The following is a 14,556-nucleotide window of genomic DNA, read 5'->3' on the forward strand; positions in this document are numbered from 1 at the left end:
ATTGTATCTGAAGGGATCAAATAAAAAATGATTTCCCATCTTGTTTTTATTTTTTATCTATTTTTTGTCAAAGGTGTGAATCAGCGTTGGATGACTGAGGAAATGTTGTTGCCTCCAGCTCACTAAACATATTTTCTTCTTTGTAAATCGTGAAAACAACACAGGGTTAGTAACGTCATGTGGGTCAGTAGCAAGCAGATACTTCATTGCAGTGAGCTTGTGTGTGTGTGTGTGTATGCGTATATGTGTATCTCTTTTCACAGTTTTGAACTAGTCTTATGTGTGTGAAATGTCTAGAAATGAAGCTTTCTTCTGTTTACTCTTTAGCACTTTCTTTCCATAAATGATGTAGATCTATTTATCTTCAGTATATTAACAAAGTTTTGCATCAAACCAATAATTAATTATAGTATGAAATCAGAACAGTCTCACCATCATCGTGTCGACTGGTCACATGACTGCTTCCATCTCCGAGTCAGCTCTGCCGTGGATCAGCCAGATGGCAAACTGCCTTTTTTTATTATGGCCAATGACCCTTTCACCACATGTATATTCTGTCTCTAGTCAGTAGAAATGGATAATCTCATGGCCTCAGGCCCCCAGCACCCACCTCTCTGTTCGCCTCTGCAAAGTCCAGCGACCACGCCTCCATGAAACTGGACTACAGAGCTCACAGTTAGTTTCTTGTCCTGGTTTGGTCTTCTTGTCCTCTGAACAAAGCACATGATCAGGAGCGCTGTGGAGGATGGTGTCCTACCATCCAAAGCAAAGTTTACACGTCCATCAAACATCTGGTTTCAGTCTCTTTGAAACTCAAAGCAGAGGAACTCTGGTGGTAATTGCTGATGATCAGATGTCTTTGTTTCTTCTCTTGAATCATGTAAAGCATTGGGTGGAGCAGGCTGGGGTGGGTATCAGTCTCAGTTCATAGGAGATGGTGGTGATTATTATTCTTTTTTTTTTAGTGGGTCTCTGCTGACTTTTATTCCAACGGATGAGCTGAGTCGAATCGGATTTGCAGCCTGTGAAGAATTTCAAGACAGATAGTCTCAGACAGGGACAAGGGAGAAGGAGGAGAGAAGAAAGGAAAATAGGGTTAATAATTATCCAGCAGAGTGTGTGTATGTCTCTCCAAGAAGAGTTGCATATGTTTTCTCTCACAGACTTGATAATGTAAATGTATCTTTAGATGTATGTATATAAGTAAAAAGCACAGTGTGTCTTTCTTTCCAATCAGCTTCAACTTCAGGAAGATTCCTTGTGTATGTATTAAGTTTCTGGAGCGGAGCAAAACATTTCCTCAGACAGATCAAATTATTTTACATTATCTGAATCTTTCCGTGCATAAATTCAGCATCTCCTTCTAATTTAGTTTTTACTGAAACAAAAACCTATTTTAATTTCTCATGAGATTTCTCACAACCTATTCAACTTTTCAACCACCAACGAGGCGTCCACTCTGCCTGTTGCTTTGGAATGTGAGTCTCCAGTCACACATACACTCACACTATTTTGCCTTTTTTTTTGTCTTGTTAGCACAGAATTGATCTTTTAGAACCTTTTTACTCCAGTTCAAACATTCAAACATTATCTTTAAAACCCACTAGCTCGGTTTTGTCTAACTATAAGATTTTCTTCACGGTGAGGCAGTCACACAAACTTATTTCATCACACAATTTATACTCAACTGCTCGCTTGTTGATGGCAGATTTCCTGTCACCATCCGACGCCAGACTCAGAACCCCAGATGACTGGCCTCCCACCTAACATTGAGGTAGAGGTCTTTTTTACAGGTCCCGGACCTGGCTGTGCACAGTCTTCAGTCTCTCGGCGATTCCATACTGGGTTCGGATGAGTATTTAGGATCCGGCTCAAAGAACCAATATGTTAGAAAAATCATTTCCAACATGAAGCAATGCAAAGCTAAACCTTCTACATAAGGAAGAACCACAAAGCATTATTCCTCTCTTTACTTAGTTTCTCTCTTTAAGGTCCCCGACCTTTTCTCTTTCATCTCTTAAGCGTCTACAGAAGATCTGTCATCTTCTGTGGTCAATTTCTTGAAATCCCCAGTCGCATAACACTTTTAAAACTTCTAAATACTACATCCAATCACTCATTCACTCCACACTTAAAATGATACACTTTTCACTTATTCTCTTTTACTCTTATCTGTTTCTCTTTAACTCTTATACTTCTATTCCTTTATTCAGGATCCCAGATCCTTATGGTCCCAGATCATTTACGCGTATTTTCCTTTTACTTCTATTATTCTTCAACTTCTTAAAGCCCCATTTCTCATACCAAAACTAAAACCATCTGTTACCTGATCAGGCACTTAAATTTAAGGTACTCAATGTGGACAATTTTTAGAAAAGGTTTGTCCTTACCTTCATTTATGACCGGTCTTTCAGTGCCTGATCTGGGTAGAGGATGATTATGATTGTCCTTTAAATCCTATTTGGTGTCAGCAGAGAGAAAATTTAGTAAATAAAATTCAAAAACATTTAATAATTATGCCATACCAGATCCATCATGTCGGAGGTCACCAAGTTGTTGGAGAAAACCTTAAAAATGCACAAGTAATAAAGAACAGGTACTTCTTCCCATAGTATTAAAATAGGCAGGTACTAATTTCCCACTTTCCTAATTAATACGGTACTGTTCCACACATTTTCTTTATACCTTTTTCTTTAGGGTCTTCTCCTGCGTGTTCTTTGGTGGATCAAAATATGACAGACTACTTCTCTCAGTTGACTAATTTATTAATTACAATTGATATGAGAAATGTGCAAATTACAGAGCCCTGGGTCCATATCTATCCCTGGCAAACAGACATAAGAGATGTCCGGCTGCCCACAACAGACAGGACACCTTCTTTCTATCCCTGGACCCTTATATATTACAGCTCCTCCTCCTTTCTATACACAGTTTTACTGACTAATGGTGCAGTTGCAAAAGTAGGGTCAGCTTCAGTCAAGCAGATATCTACCCCCCTCCTTATGACACCCGTCCATTCGGTGGTTTCTTTTGATCTGGAAAACAGGTACAAAGAAAACACACACACACACAAGGTATCTCCTCTGAACTCCGGTTGACCCAGAAATTTCCCTTAGGGGTAACATTCCACATGTTGTTTTACTAGGAACACCCTGTTAGTCAGTATATGAGCTTAAAGATAAGATATGATTAACAGAGTAAGAATATAAATGAAAATAAGTAACAGACCCAAGCCATCCCTTGATGAGTACCTCAATAAATTTATCTACAATACCTCCCTAATGTTAGCTGGTAGCCTCTCTAATGCTAGTTGGTAGACTCTCTATTGATAGCTGGGAGCCTTTCTAATGTTTGCTGGTAGCCTCTCCAATGCTAGTTGGTAGACTCTAATGTTAGCTAGTAGCGTCTCCAATGTTAGCTGGTAGCCTCTCCTCTGCTAGCATATTGGATCGCCAATACTAGCTTGTTCTGACTGATTAGTTTGGTGAACTGCTTCAGGATAAAGGCTGGGTAGATTGATCCAAATATTAATATTAGTGATACCAAGAGTAGTATCGGTATTAATCTATACTAGTGTGAAGAGAACAATATTTTTCATTTTCATTTTGGGGGCAAAAATGAGAATGAGAGTCAACTCATTCACATTCTTTAGAAGGGTGCGGCCTTCTGCTTCTTTCTGTCTGGACGCCATTCCTACGGTGGGCTGCCTCGGTTCTGGTCTCTGTGGTAGCTGCTGGTTGCCCAGGGCTTGGGGCCCTCTCAGCCCCTCTCTGATCATTGGAGGGGGTGTGGTTGTATTTGCATGATCAGTCAGCACAACTCAGTCCTAATGTTCAGTACACACACCTACATACACACCCACACTCCTGCACACGCGTACACACACGCCCAAGCACGTACTAGTTGCTGTTAATGGTTTTTACAGTTTTTCTTCTCACAGGTGCCCGTATAGATGGTCTGTTGTGTTCTCTTAGTAGCCTTCAGGATGTTTACTGGTTCTTTCCAGGTATAGCAGCTATTCAGTTTCTCTGTTTAGCTTTGATTGCAGTTGTTGTGGTTTGATTTCTACTTTTTGTTTGGTTCTCCCTTTTTCTATCTTATTTCTCCTCTATCCACCTTTTTCCTTCCGTTGAAGGAACTTTTCTGAACTTCATCTGAATTCTTAGAATTTGGAACAGTGAATGAACAAAAGTAAAACATAAGTTCCTGAAAATTTGAAGGGTTCAGATCCCAAAAATGTAGAAACATAATTTCACCATGAATAAAATGTTGGTATTTAAGAATTAAAGGCCTGTTAAGATCTGGTGAGACAGATTTACCTCCAAATGAAGCCTGATGTGTCAGGTTGCTAACTGAATGTGACAGAAATGGTGAACCAGATGACATGAACAAGGACAAGACACCTAAAGTGTCTCTGATGTCTCTGCAGTGGTGGATGTCTGCAGTGTCTGGAATGGCGGCTGTGCTAAAGATGCCAAATGCTCCCAGGAAGGAGAAAAGGTAAGCTGCACCTGTCCGAAGGATTATTCTGGAGATGGTTTCACCTGCCTGCCCATCGACCCCTGCGTCTCTGGGGACAACGGTGGCTGCCACGAGCACGCCACCTGCTCCATGACGGCTCCGGTGAGGACAACACCACCTTTACCTGTTTACTTCCTCAGATGTCCCCTGCGGTGTTCAACAAACTGTGTGCATGTGTGTGTGCATATGTGAATGTGTGTGTGTACCTGTGTGCAGGGGAAGAAGAAGTGCACTTGCAAGGATAACTACTTGGGGGACGGACTGTCCTGTGAGGTCATGCAGCGGCCAATCAGCCGCTGCCTCCAGGACAATGGGCAGTGTCATCCAGATGCCAAATGTACCGACCTCCACTTTGAAGGTACAAAGAGTGATGTTAGCGAGAGCTCTGATTGGACGATGAGTCTGTGAGAGGGGACTGGGACTTGTATCTGTCTGCCTCCTCAGGCAGTTTTCCACATTTTGGTTAGGTTGGCTGACTTTTTAGTCACATATATCCCACTTCCGTGGGCTCACCACCTGCAGGAGGGGCCGTAGAGGTCGGTTGCATTGTGAGCTGGGCGGCTGCCAGAGGCGGGGACCTTGGCGGTCTGATCCTCAGCTGCAAAAGCTAGCTCTAGGGATGTGAAATGTCACCTCTCTGGTGGGGAAGGATCCTGAGCTGGTACGCGAAGTTGAGCTGTTCCGGCTAGATATAGTTGGACTCACATCGACGCATGGCTTGTGCTCTGGAACCACTGTCCTTGAGAGGGGCTGGACACTCTTCCATTCTGGAGTTGTTCCCGGTGAGAGGCGCAGAGCAGGTGTGGGCATGCTCATTGCCCCCTGACTTGTACATTGGGGTTTACCCCGGTGGACGAAAGGGTAGCCTCCCTCCGCCTTCGGGTGGGGGGACGGGTCCTGACTGTTGTTTGTGCTTATGCACCAAACAACAGTTCAGAGTACCCACCCTTTTTGGAGTCCTTGGAGGGGGTGTTGGAGAGCATTCCTTCCAGGGACTCCCTCGTTCTGCTGGAGGACTTCAATGCTCACGTTAGCAATGACAGCAAGACCTGGAGGGGCGTGATCGGAAGGAACGTCCCCCCTGATCTAAATCCGAGTGGTGCTTTGTTGTTGGACTTCTGTGCTCGTCATGGACTGTCCATAAAGAACACCTCGTTTAGACATAAGAGTGTCCACATGTGCACTTGGCACCAGGACACTCTAGGCCGCAGTAAGATGATCGACTTTGTAGTCATGTCATGCGGCCGCATGTCCTGGATGCTCGGGCGAAGAGAGGGGCGGAGCGGTCAACTGATCACCACCTGGTGGTGAGTTGGCTCAGATGGTGGGGGTGGATGCCAGTCAGGCCTGGCAGACCCAAGCGTGTCGTGAGGGTCTGCTGGGAATGTCTGGCAGAGTCCCCTGTCAGAAAGAGTTTCAACTCCCATCTCTGGCAGAGCTTCAACCATGTCCCGGGTGAGGCAGGGGACATTGAGTCCGTATGGGCTGTGTCCCGTGCCTCTATTGTCGAGGCAGCCAGCCGCAGCTGTGGCCACAAGGTCGTCGGTGTCTGTTGTGGCGGTAACCCCCGAACTCGTTGGTGGACACCAGCAGTAAGGGATGCCGTCAATCTGAAGAAGGAGTCCTATCGGGCCTTTTTGGCCTGTGGGACTCCAGGGGTATCGGCGGGCTAAGCGGAGCAGAGCTTCGGCGGTCGCTAAGGCAAAAATTCGGGCATGGGAGAAGTTTGGAGAGGCCATGGAGAATGACTTCCAGACAGCTTCGAGGAGATTCTGGTCCACCATCCGGCAGCTCAGGAGGGGAAAGCAGTGCTCCATCAACACTGTGTACAGTGGGGATGGGGGGCAGCTGACCTTGACTCGGGACGTTGTGAGGCGGTGGAGGGAATACATCGAAGACCTTTTCAATCCCACCAACACGTCTTCTAATGAGGAAGCAGAGTCTGTGGTAGCTGGTGCTGGCTCTCCTATCTCTGGGGCTGAGGTCGCTGAGGTGGTTTAAAAGCTCCTCGTGGCAAGGCCCTGGGTGTGGATGAGGTCCACCCAGAGTTCCTTAAGGCTCTGGATGCTGTAGGGCTGTCTTGGTTGACACGCCTCTGCAGCATTGCGTGGACATCGGGGACAGTTCCCCTGGACTGGCAGACTGGGGTGGTGGTGCCCCTCTTCAAAAAGGGGGACCGGAGGGTGTGCTCCAACTACAACTCCTCAGGCTCCCCCGTAAGATCTATTCAGGGGTGCTTGAGAGGAGGGTCCGTCAGATAGTCGAACCTCTGATTGAGGAGGAGCAGTGTGGTTTTCGTCCCGGTCGTGGAACAGTGGACCAGCTCTACACCCTCTTCGGGGTCTTTGAGGGGGCATGGGAGTTTGCCCAACCAATTTATATGTGTTTTGTGGACTTGGAGAAGGCATTCCACCGTGTAAATGAGTTTTCTCCCTTAGAGATAGGGTGAGAAGCTCGGTGATCCAGGAGGGTCTCAGAGTAGAGCCGCTGCTCCTCCACATCGAGAGGAGCCAGATGAGGTGGCTCCGACATCTGGTTAGGATGCCTCCTGGACGCCTTCCTGGTGAGGTGTTCCGGGCACGTCTCACTGGAAAGAGGCCCCAGGGAAGTCCTAGGACACGCTGGACGGACTACATCTCTCGGCTGGCCTGGAAACACCTCAGGATCCCTCCGGATGATCTAGTGAATGTGGCCGGGGAGAGGGAAGTCTGGGTTTCCCTGCTTAGGCAGCTGCCCCCGCGACCCGACTCCGGATAAGCGGCAGAAAATGGATGGATGGATATATCTTTACCTTCTTTGTGTGTTTATGTGCATGTGCATGCCACAGTGTCTTGCCACTGGCTCAAGAATTTCATTGGTTGTGAGTGTTCAAACAGATAAACAATATAATACAGGAAATGCATGTTAATGTGTTTTAGAAACTGATAGGAGACAGATGGGATGTTATTTTACTGCAGACGGAATTTCTGGTTCACTTTTCAGGTTTTGTACATGCTGTGTGTGTGAGCATCCAGCATGATCTCCAGATACGTGATGCTTGTATGTAGTTACAACCCAAATTCCAGAAAAGGTGGACAAAGTGAAACGTAAAGAGCTTCAAATCACAGGAGACACATTTTATTCACATCAGAACATAGCAGTTGAGCTCATGTCAAAGGTCATATCTGGCATGGGGGGCATGTTTGCCTTGTTTACCATGTTTACCTTGTTTACCTTGCTCACTGTGTTTATGCCTGGATGGGAGCAGATGTTGCTCTAAAGCCTTCATGTACTTTTCAGCATTGATGGAGCTTCACAGATGTGGAAGATGCCCACGCCATAGGCACTAATGCAGCCCCATCCCATCAGAGATGCAGCTTTTCACCTGTCCACTGATAACAAACTGGATGCTCCCTCTCCTCTTTAGTCTGCAGGACACGCTGTCCATGCTTTCCAGAAAGAAATTGACTCGTTTGACTATAGAACACTGAAACAGTCCACTTCAGATGAGTCTCAGTCCACCGGACATGACAATGCTTCTAGGTCATATTCAAATATGGCCTCTGTTCTGCTTGATAGAGCTTTATTTGGCACCTGTAGGAGGTATGGAGAATTGTGTTAACTAGATGTGGTTTCTGGAAGTATTCCTGTAGCTATTTACTAATGTCACAGTGTGGTCTGAGGGCCTGAAGAGCTCCAGCATCTTCAGCTTTGTTTCTTCCATACAGAGACATCTCTAGTTTCTCTGAATTTTTTGATGATGTTATGCACCGCAGATGAGAGTTGCAATCCTTTACAATTTGATTTTGTGGAACATTGTTTTTTAAGTATTGAACAATCTTTTTACACATTCTGTCACAGATTAGAGAACCTCTGCCCATCTTTACCTCTGACAAGCTCTGGATCAGGGATCACCAACTCTGGACTTCTTGAGCCATGCTCCTGCAGATTTTCAACATGTCCCTTCTGCAGCACACCTGGTTCTCCAATAGCTTGTTGTCAAGGTCTGCACCAGCCTCTTAACCACCCATAATTTGAGTCAGGTATGCTGCAGCGGGGAAACATGAAAAACCTGCAGGACACTGACTCAAGAGGTCCAGAGTTGGTGATCCCTGCTCTATGGCATCCCTTTTATAGCCAGTCATGTTACAGACCTGATATCTGTTAACAGGATGTTCTTCCAGCTGAATCTTTATGAACTCTCTTGCTTTTTGTGTTTGGGTGCAGATGCTACGTTGGGAGTTTTCCACTATCGCTCAAAGCAAGGTCAATACAAGCTGACCTATGATGCAGCTCAGCAGGCCTGCATGGCACAGGGAGGTCGCCTGGCTACGTATATTCAGCTGTCCTACGCTCAGCAGGTCCGTGAACACATCAAACAGACTGATAGATGCTGATTGGCTGGGCCGGGTTTATTGGTTCTACATGCTGCCGGTTTCTCCTGTGCAGGGTGGGATGAACATATGTGCTGCCGGCTGGCTGGACCAGGCCCAGGTCGCATACCCCACCACCTACTCCAACCCCAACTGTGGTTTCGGGCACGTTGGCATTGTGGACTATGGGGTCCGAAAAAATCTGAGCGAGACCTGGGATACCTTCTGCTACCGGATCAAAGGTGAGATAAAGAGGGTGCATAGATGGAGTTCAGGTGTTCAGGAGGTGCTGAAACAGCCTGCTGAACACCCCACCTGGCTGGACAGAGCCTGCTTCTGAGCCAATCAGGATCAGCAGCTTCTTCAGGTTTTACCTGTAAAGGATAGAGGATGAACCAGATGTTCATCATGGGTGGGGACTCCAAGTGGGGCTGTGGGTTCCTAGAGTCCAAGTGGTTGGACTGGATGAGGAAGTTTAGGAGTTCTATTTCAATATTTCATATTGATCTGTTTCAGAGGTGAAGTGTGAGTGCAAATCAGGCTACATGGGAGACGGGTTCAGTTGTGTGGGAACCCTGCTGCAGGTCCTCAGGGCCACGCCCTCCTTCTCCAACTTCCTCACAGTGAGTGCTTCCTGCTGACAACGCTCCAGATCTCAGAAAAGTTTTTTAGAAACAGATCTTTAACTTTCCACTTCTGCAGCAAATCCTGAGCAACTCTGAAGCATCTGAGTCTGGCCGGCAGTTTCTGAAGCGGCTCAGTGACACGTCACTGCTCGCCACGCTCTTCGTACCTGACAATGACGCCCTTCCAGGCAACCAAGTGAGTCCTATCCAACGTCTGCTTGAGCTACCATACCGCCGCTAGGTTCTGATCCATTTGTGCCCGCAGACTCTGTCCCAGCGAGACATCGAGATCCACCTGTCCTTGGGTCAAGCTCTTCCTGTCGACCAACTGAAGAATGGCAGCCGAATTCGAACGGCCGTAGGCAGTCTGACTGTCCTCGGAGTTGCCAACCTGCTTGACCCATCCGCTCTGGTCAGAATCTAACCCCCATGTCTGAGTGTTGACCCCATTCTGGTTCTGAAAACTGACCCTTTTCTCCTCCTCAGTCATCCTATTACATCAACAACCGCTTCGTCACTCAGTCCGACGTTCCCGCCTCAAACGGGATTATCCACGTCCTCCAGAGACCGCTGGAAGCCTCTCCCCCTCACCAGCAAGTGAGTGATGTCATAGTGATATCATAAACTTTTTAAGTTGCTGACTGTAACATGGCTCCTGTTTGGTTGTGCAGATGCTGGCGGCGCCTCGGGCTGGGATGGGGGTGGGCGTGGTGCTGCTGGTGGTTCTGGTGGTGGCGGTGGTCTTTGTTGGGTACCACTTCCACCAACACAACACCAAGGCCTTCCATTTCCACTACTTCAAGGTGAGTTTACATGTTTACCTGCAAAATTACCTTTGACCTAAAGAGCGAATCTGCTGATCCCTTCAAGAACTTTAAAAAAAAAACAGAGATAAAATACTTTAAGTGGCTGTTTTTTTTGTTTCGTTTTTTTTTTTCTCCAGTGTTTTCTATCATTAACCCTTAAAACTCCTCCAGATCTACATTAGATCTGGACCTATACAAGGGACACATACCCCGTCCATGTATGGAGCCTAGAATTCACCAAATCTTACAGACTAGAACAGCTGAAGTTGCTTAGAACAGCCAAATGTGGCCACAACCTATGCAATGCGGAGGAAACCTAATTATAAATCTATGCAATGCTGAGGATTAGGCACTACAAAAGCTTACGCTTTAAACCATCTCAGCGTTTTTTGAGCCAGTGAACATGTAAACTGAAATTAGATATAAATCACAGCAAACTGATGATTAAACTTTTCTTCTCTACAAACAGCCACAGAGCTTCCAGTAAAGAGCAGTGATGCTGCTGCTGCTATCACACTCAGTCTGAGCTGTTTGATGCTTCCCGGACACTTAATTCACTGCAGGTTGCACAGAGGGCATTTTCAGATGGAGTACAGTTAAATCCACAAACTTATAAAAAAAATCATAAAGTCTGTTATACCTAGTCCAGATTAACAAAACGCTGCTAAGGTCTACTACTCTTAATCTGGGTTAGCTGGAAGTGACTCATGAAGCTCCAGATTATTTACATAAAGTACAAAGTTTTTAAGTTCTAGTGAGACCAGGTTCTTATTACAGTAAACTACCTTTTAATGTACTTTCCTCTGGATCACTGGTTTTCTTCAGGTGAATCTGGGTTTAGCCCTCATTTCTCCTGAATCTGATTGGTCAGTAGAGGTATCAATCAATAAAATTGAACAATAAAATTCTAATGCTAAGACCCCAGGCATCCCAAAGTTGGCTTAGCCTATATTAAAACCCAGAGCTCTTTTTTTGAAAGTCGACATGTTTGTTATCATTATCTGACATTGCAAGGTCAAATTTCTCAACACTTACTGAGAAATTAGCCTTATGGCATCTATAGAGGTGTGATTCACATTCGCTATATATATTATATGCTTTTTATAATGTGAATCTGGTATTTTTTGTCTTTGTGAGGTGTTATGAATGAAGATAAAAAACAATAGCCGGGCTTCTACATTAGCAGCTAATGCGAAGACTGTGGGCTCCGCCATGTCAAACGTACATAATTTAATAGAAATCCGATAATAGACAGGAAATTTAAAAACTTTTATTTGTACATGTAATGACAAATAAATCTGATTCTGAAAATGTAGACCAGAGTTTTTAAATATTGCATATTCTCTCAGAATATTACAACAATCTGAATACTCCCAGTTATCAGGTTTTTATGGACATGAGTGTCTCCATCTTTGGTCCAACAGGAGGACGACGCTGAGGACGAAGCTGCAGCAAACTACAGCCACAGCATCTGTAACCCGGTTTACGAAGCCAGTCCAGAACTGACTGAGTCTGACAAACCTGCCGTCACTGTGAGTCCAAATCTGCTGATCAGATCCAAGATGTTTTATCTGTGAGAAAAGCAGACAATGTTTCTGAGAAAGGACGACTTTAACTGTCTGCAGGTGGAGGATAAACATGAGGTGGTGGACGGAGGTTCATATGGCCTGCTGCAGGACAGCTGAGACTGTCCGACCAGACTGGACCCAGCCAGAACTCCATCCGTGTTTCTCGTCATCGCCAGAGGAGATTCACAACAACCAAATAAGTGGTGTGTTTAGAGCTGCCGTAAAAACAAGTTTCCACCTGAACTGATAGAAAATCATTTGTAAGCAGGAAGATTTAATGAGCTGCTTTCTGTGTTTGTGCCATTAAAAGCAAATAAAAGGCAGAAAAATTGGACAAATCTTTCCTTTTTTTTTTTTTTACTTTAGTCCTGATAAAAAAACTTTCAGTCTGATCTGACTCAGAGATAGTCGGCTTTCTTTCCTGCTGAAGGTGATGATGGTTTACTGGTTTCCAACTAGTAGAGACAGAAAAAGGTCCGAATCCTTCCTGACAGACTTTTTCCAGCCAACACCGTGAATCGGATCTTCGTTTTTTCGGACACTTGGTTCAGCTGGAAATGGGCGGAGTGGATCCAAATCACTGGAAAATGTCTCGTTCATAGGATGTCTCCAAAGACCATTAAAATCAGGAGTCAAAAGAATTAAATAAAAACCTGAAACCAGGTATATTAAATTATTTGATTCTGTATATTCAGAAACCTGTCTTTATCATTCATAAAACCTAGAACATATGAATTGATCACATGCATCAGTTCACATGTCTGTAATAATAGCTCAGGCTGTTAGGCACAAGCTCTGAAGTCAGGAGGACCTGGGATCCAACCGTAACACCTGTTTTCAAGTCCAGCGCCCAAAATGAAAAGAGAAAAGCTTAGAACATGGATGGGTACAAAGGGTCATCGGTGGTCCTGTGGGGCTGGTGGAAAACTAGAAGTCACCAGCAGTGCAGTGGCAAGTTCAGTTCCCCACAGTCACATTTTATGTTGTATCTGGAAATTGGAGGGATTGGTCCTTGGTCTTCTCTCCATCCTAAACCGAGGTGTTATATAGCAAATGTCTAACAATGTTTACCATGTTTAATGATACGGTCCTGGATCCATCCTTTAATCACAGACTACACATGACACATCTATAGTGGGTAGGAATCTACCTATCAACCTATCCTATCTAGTCCTCCATAATGAGGGGGAGCTCAAACTTCGTCCTAGCATCCTGGCTCCCTCTTACTGCAGCATTACCTATGTGTTGGTGTGGGGATGGGAGGTCCTGTGCCAGAGTTGAACTCCTGCATCCTGTGTGCAACAGATGACCACCTAGCTGCGCCATCTAGCCCCAGTTGTTGTTCTGAGACACCACGTCAGTTTAGGATGGAGAGAAGACAGAGGACTGATCCTTCCGATATCCAGATGCAACATAAAATGTGACTGTCTCTGATCTGAAAGTGATCCCTCCATCCTGGAGCTTGCAGCTTGCTGATTTTCATCCAGTCCTCTATGACCCTGAGCTATCCTCTAACACACATTTGCTGCATCTGGACCTCTTCTCACTTTCCTATCTAGCATCACAAGCTTTGATCCCTCCTCCACAGATCCTCCAGATCTTCCTGCAGGTTTTCCTAAGGATTACATAAAATGAAAAGAAAAATTATAGAAAATGAAATTCCACTGTCATAAATCCATGGAAACGTTGCTCAAGATGTAAACTGACACTGCAGTGGTAGTGGGTTAATTAATGTGGTTAGTACAGGAGTCAGTCTGCAGAAAAATGTCCAAGGACAAAAGGTGTGACTATTTATTAAATGGCATATAAAAGGGTTACAATATATATAAAAAATAAACACCTGTGGTTATTTTCAAACCGTTTGCTTCAAAACAGACAGACTGATCTACAAAAACATCACAAATGAGCTGGCCCCAGGACTGATCATGGAAGGGTTAAAGCTTCAAGATGGACCAACATGATGTCTGACTGAGAGGATCAGGTCTGATGAAGGAAGAAGCATGTAGTTTAATCTTCTAGCCGCAGAGCTAGTGGCTGCAGGTCTAGACCTATAGATACTCTGTTCCTCTGTGGCTGGTATAGAAATCCAGACGGTCAGTTAAGATTATAGTAACTACTGATCAATACAGTGTTAGAGTTCAACCTGGCCCCAGCATTTACACATCCTTCATGAGTCCTGGCCCTGTTCCATCAGTACTGTTTGATCCATCATCTAGGGGTGGTAATGTTCCTGCTGCTGCACTAAGTCAGACTATGGAAGTCTGTCTAGAACCAGTCTGGATTAAAAAAAAGACTGAACTGATTAATGGAACAACTGGAGAAAATGGACCTGGTTTTAGTCTGAGTATAAGATGAGTCTTTTTCTGTAGCGGCTTCCATGGAAACGCTCCTTACTTCCCAGAATGGGACAACATTCCTCTCCTAAAACTCCAGACATTTGCAGACAGTTTATAAAAGAAGAGGGGATGCTACACCATGCTGAACATTACTCTGGAAATTTTTTTTACAGATGTGTTGCTGCCATCAGATTCACTATCAGCTCATATTTTCCATCAAATAGTAACATGTCAGTTTCATCCTCTGATGTGTTGTTTTTCTTACTGGGAATAAAAGATGTTGATGAGATTCTGCTTTTGAGTTATAATATACACAGAAACTCGATGTTTCTGCTCCAGCTGATACA

At 44.9% G+C, this 14,556-nt stretch overlaps 1 protein-coding gene across 1 annotated transcript in view; it reads left to right on the forward strand.

Moving 5' to 3' along the window:
* Nucleotides 1-13,311, forward strand: part of stab2 (stabilin 2) — a 140,937-nt gene extending 127,626 nt beyond the window's left edge. Inside the window, exons 59-70 of the mRNA XM_041977111.1 lie at nucleotides 4,430-4,623; nucleotides 4,738-4,879; nucleotides 8,728-8,861; nucleotides 8,950-9,115; nucleotides 9,390-9,496; nucleotides 9,576-9,695; nucleotides 9,765-9,911; nucleotides 9,986-10,096; nucleotides 10,171-10,302; nucleotides 11,730-11,837; nucleotides 11,931-12,636; nucleotides 12,721-13,311. Of these exons, the coding sequence (XP_041833045.1) occupies nucleotides 4,430-4,623; nucleotides 4,738-4,879; nucleotides 8,728-8,861; nucleotides 8,950-9,115; nucleotides 9,390-9,496; nucleotides 9,576-9,695; nucleotides 9,765-9,911; nucleotides 9,986-10,096; nucleotides 10,171-10,302; nucleotides 11,730-11,837; nucleotides 11,931-11,990 (1,421 nt within the window). The 3' untranslated portion in view covers nucleotides 11,991-12,636; nucleotides 12,721-13,311. The remainder of the gene's footprint in view (nucleotides 1-4,429; nucleotides 4,624-4,737; nucleotides 4,880-8,727; nucleotides 8,862-8,949; nucleotides 9,116-9,389; nucleotides 9,497-9,575; nucleotides 9,696-9,764; nucleotides 9,912-9,985; nucleotides 10,097-10,170; nucleotides 10,303-11,729; nucleotides 11,838-11,930; nucleotides 12,637-12,720) is intronic.
* Nucleotides 13,312-14,556: the final 1,245 nt, after the last annotated feature.

The sequence above is a fragment of the Melanotaenia boesemani genome, chromosome 23, assembly GCF_017639745.1.
Source record: "Melanotaenia boesemani isolate fMelBoe1 chromosome 23, fMelBoe1.pri, whole genome shotgun sequence".
NCBI lineage: Eukaryota > Metazoa > Chordata > Actinopteri > Atheriniformes > Melanotaeniidae > Melanotaenia > Melanotaenia boesemani.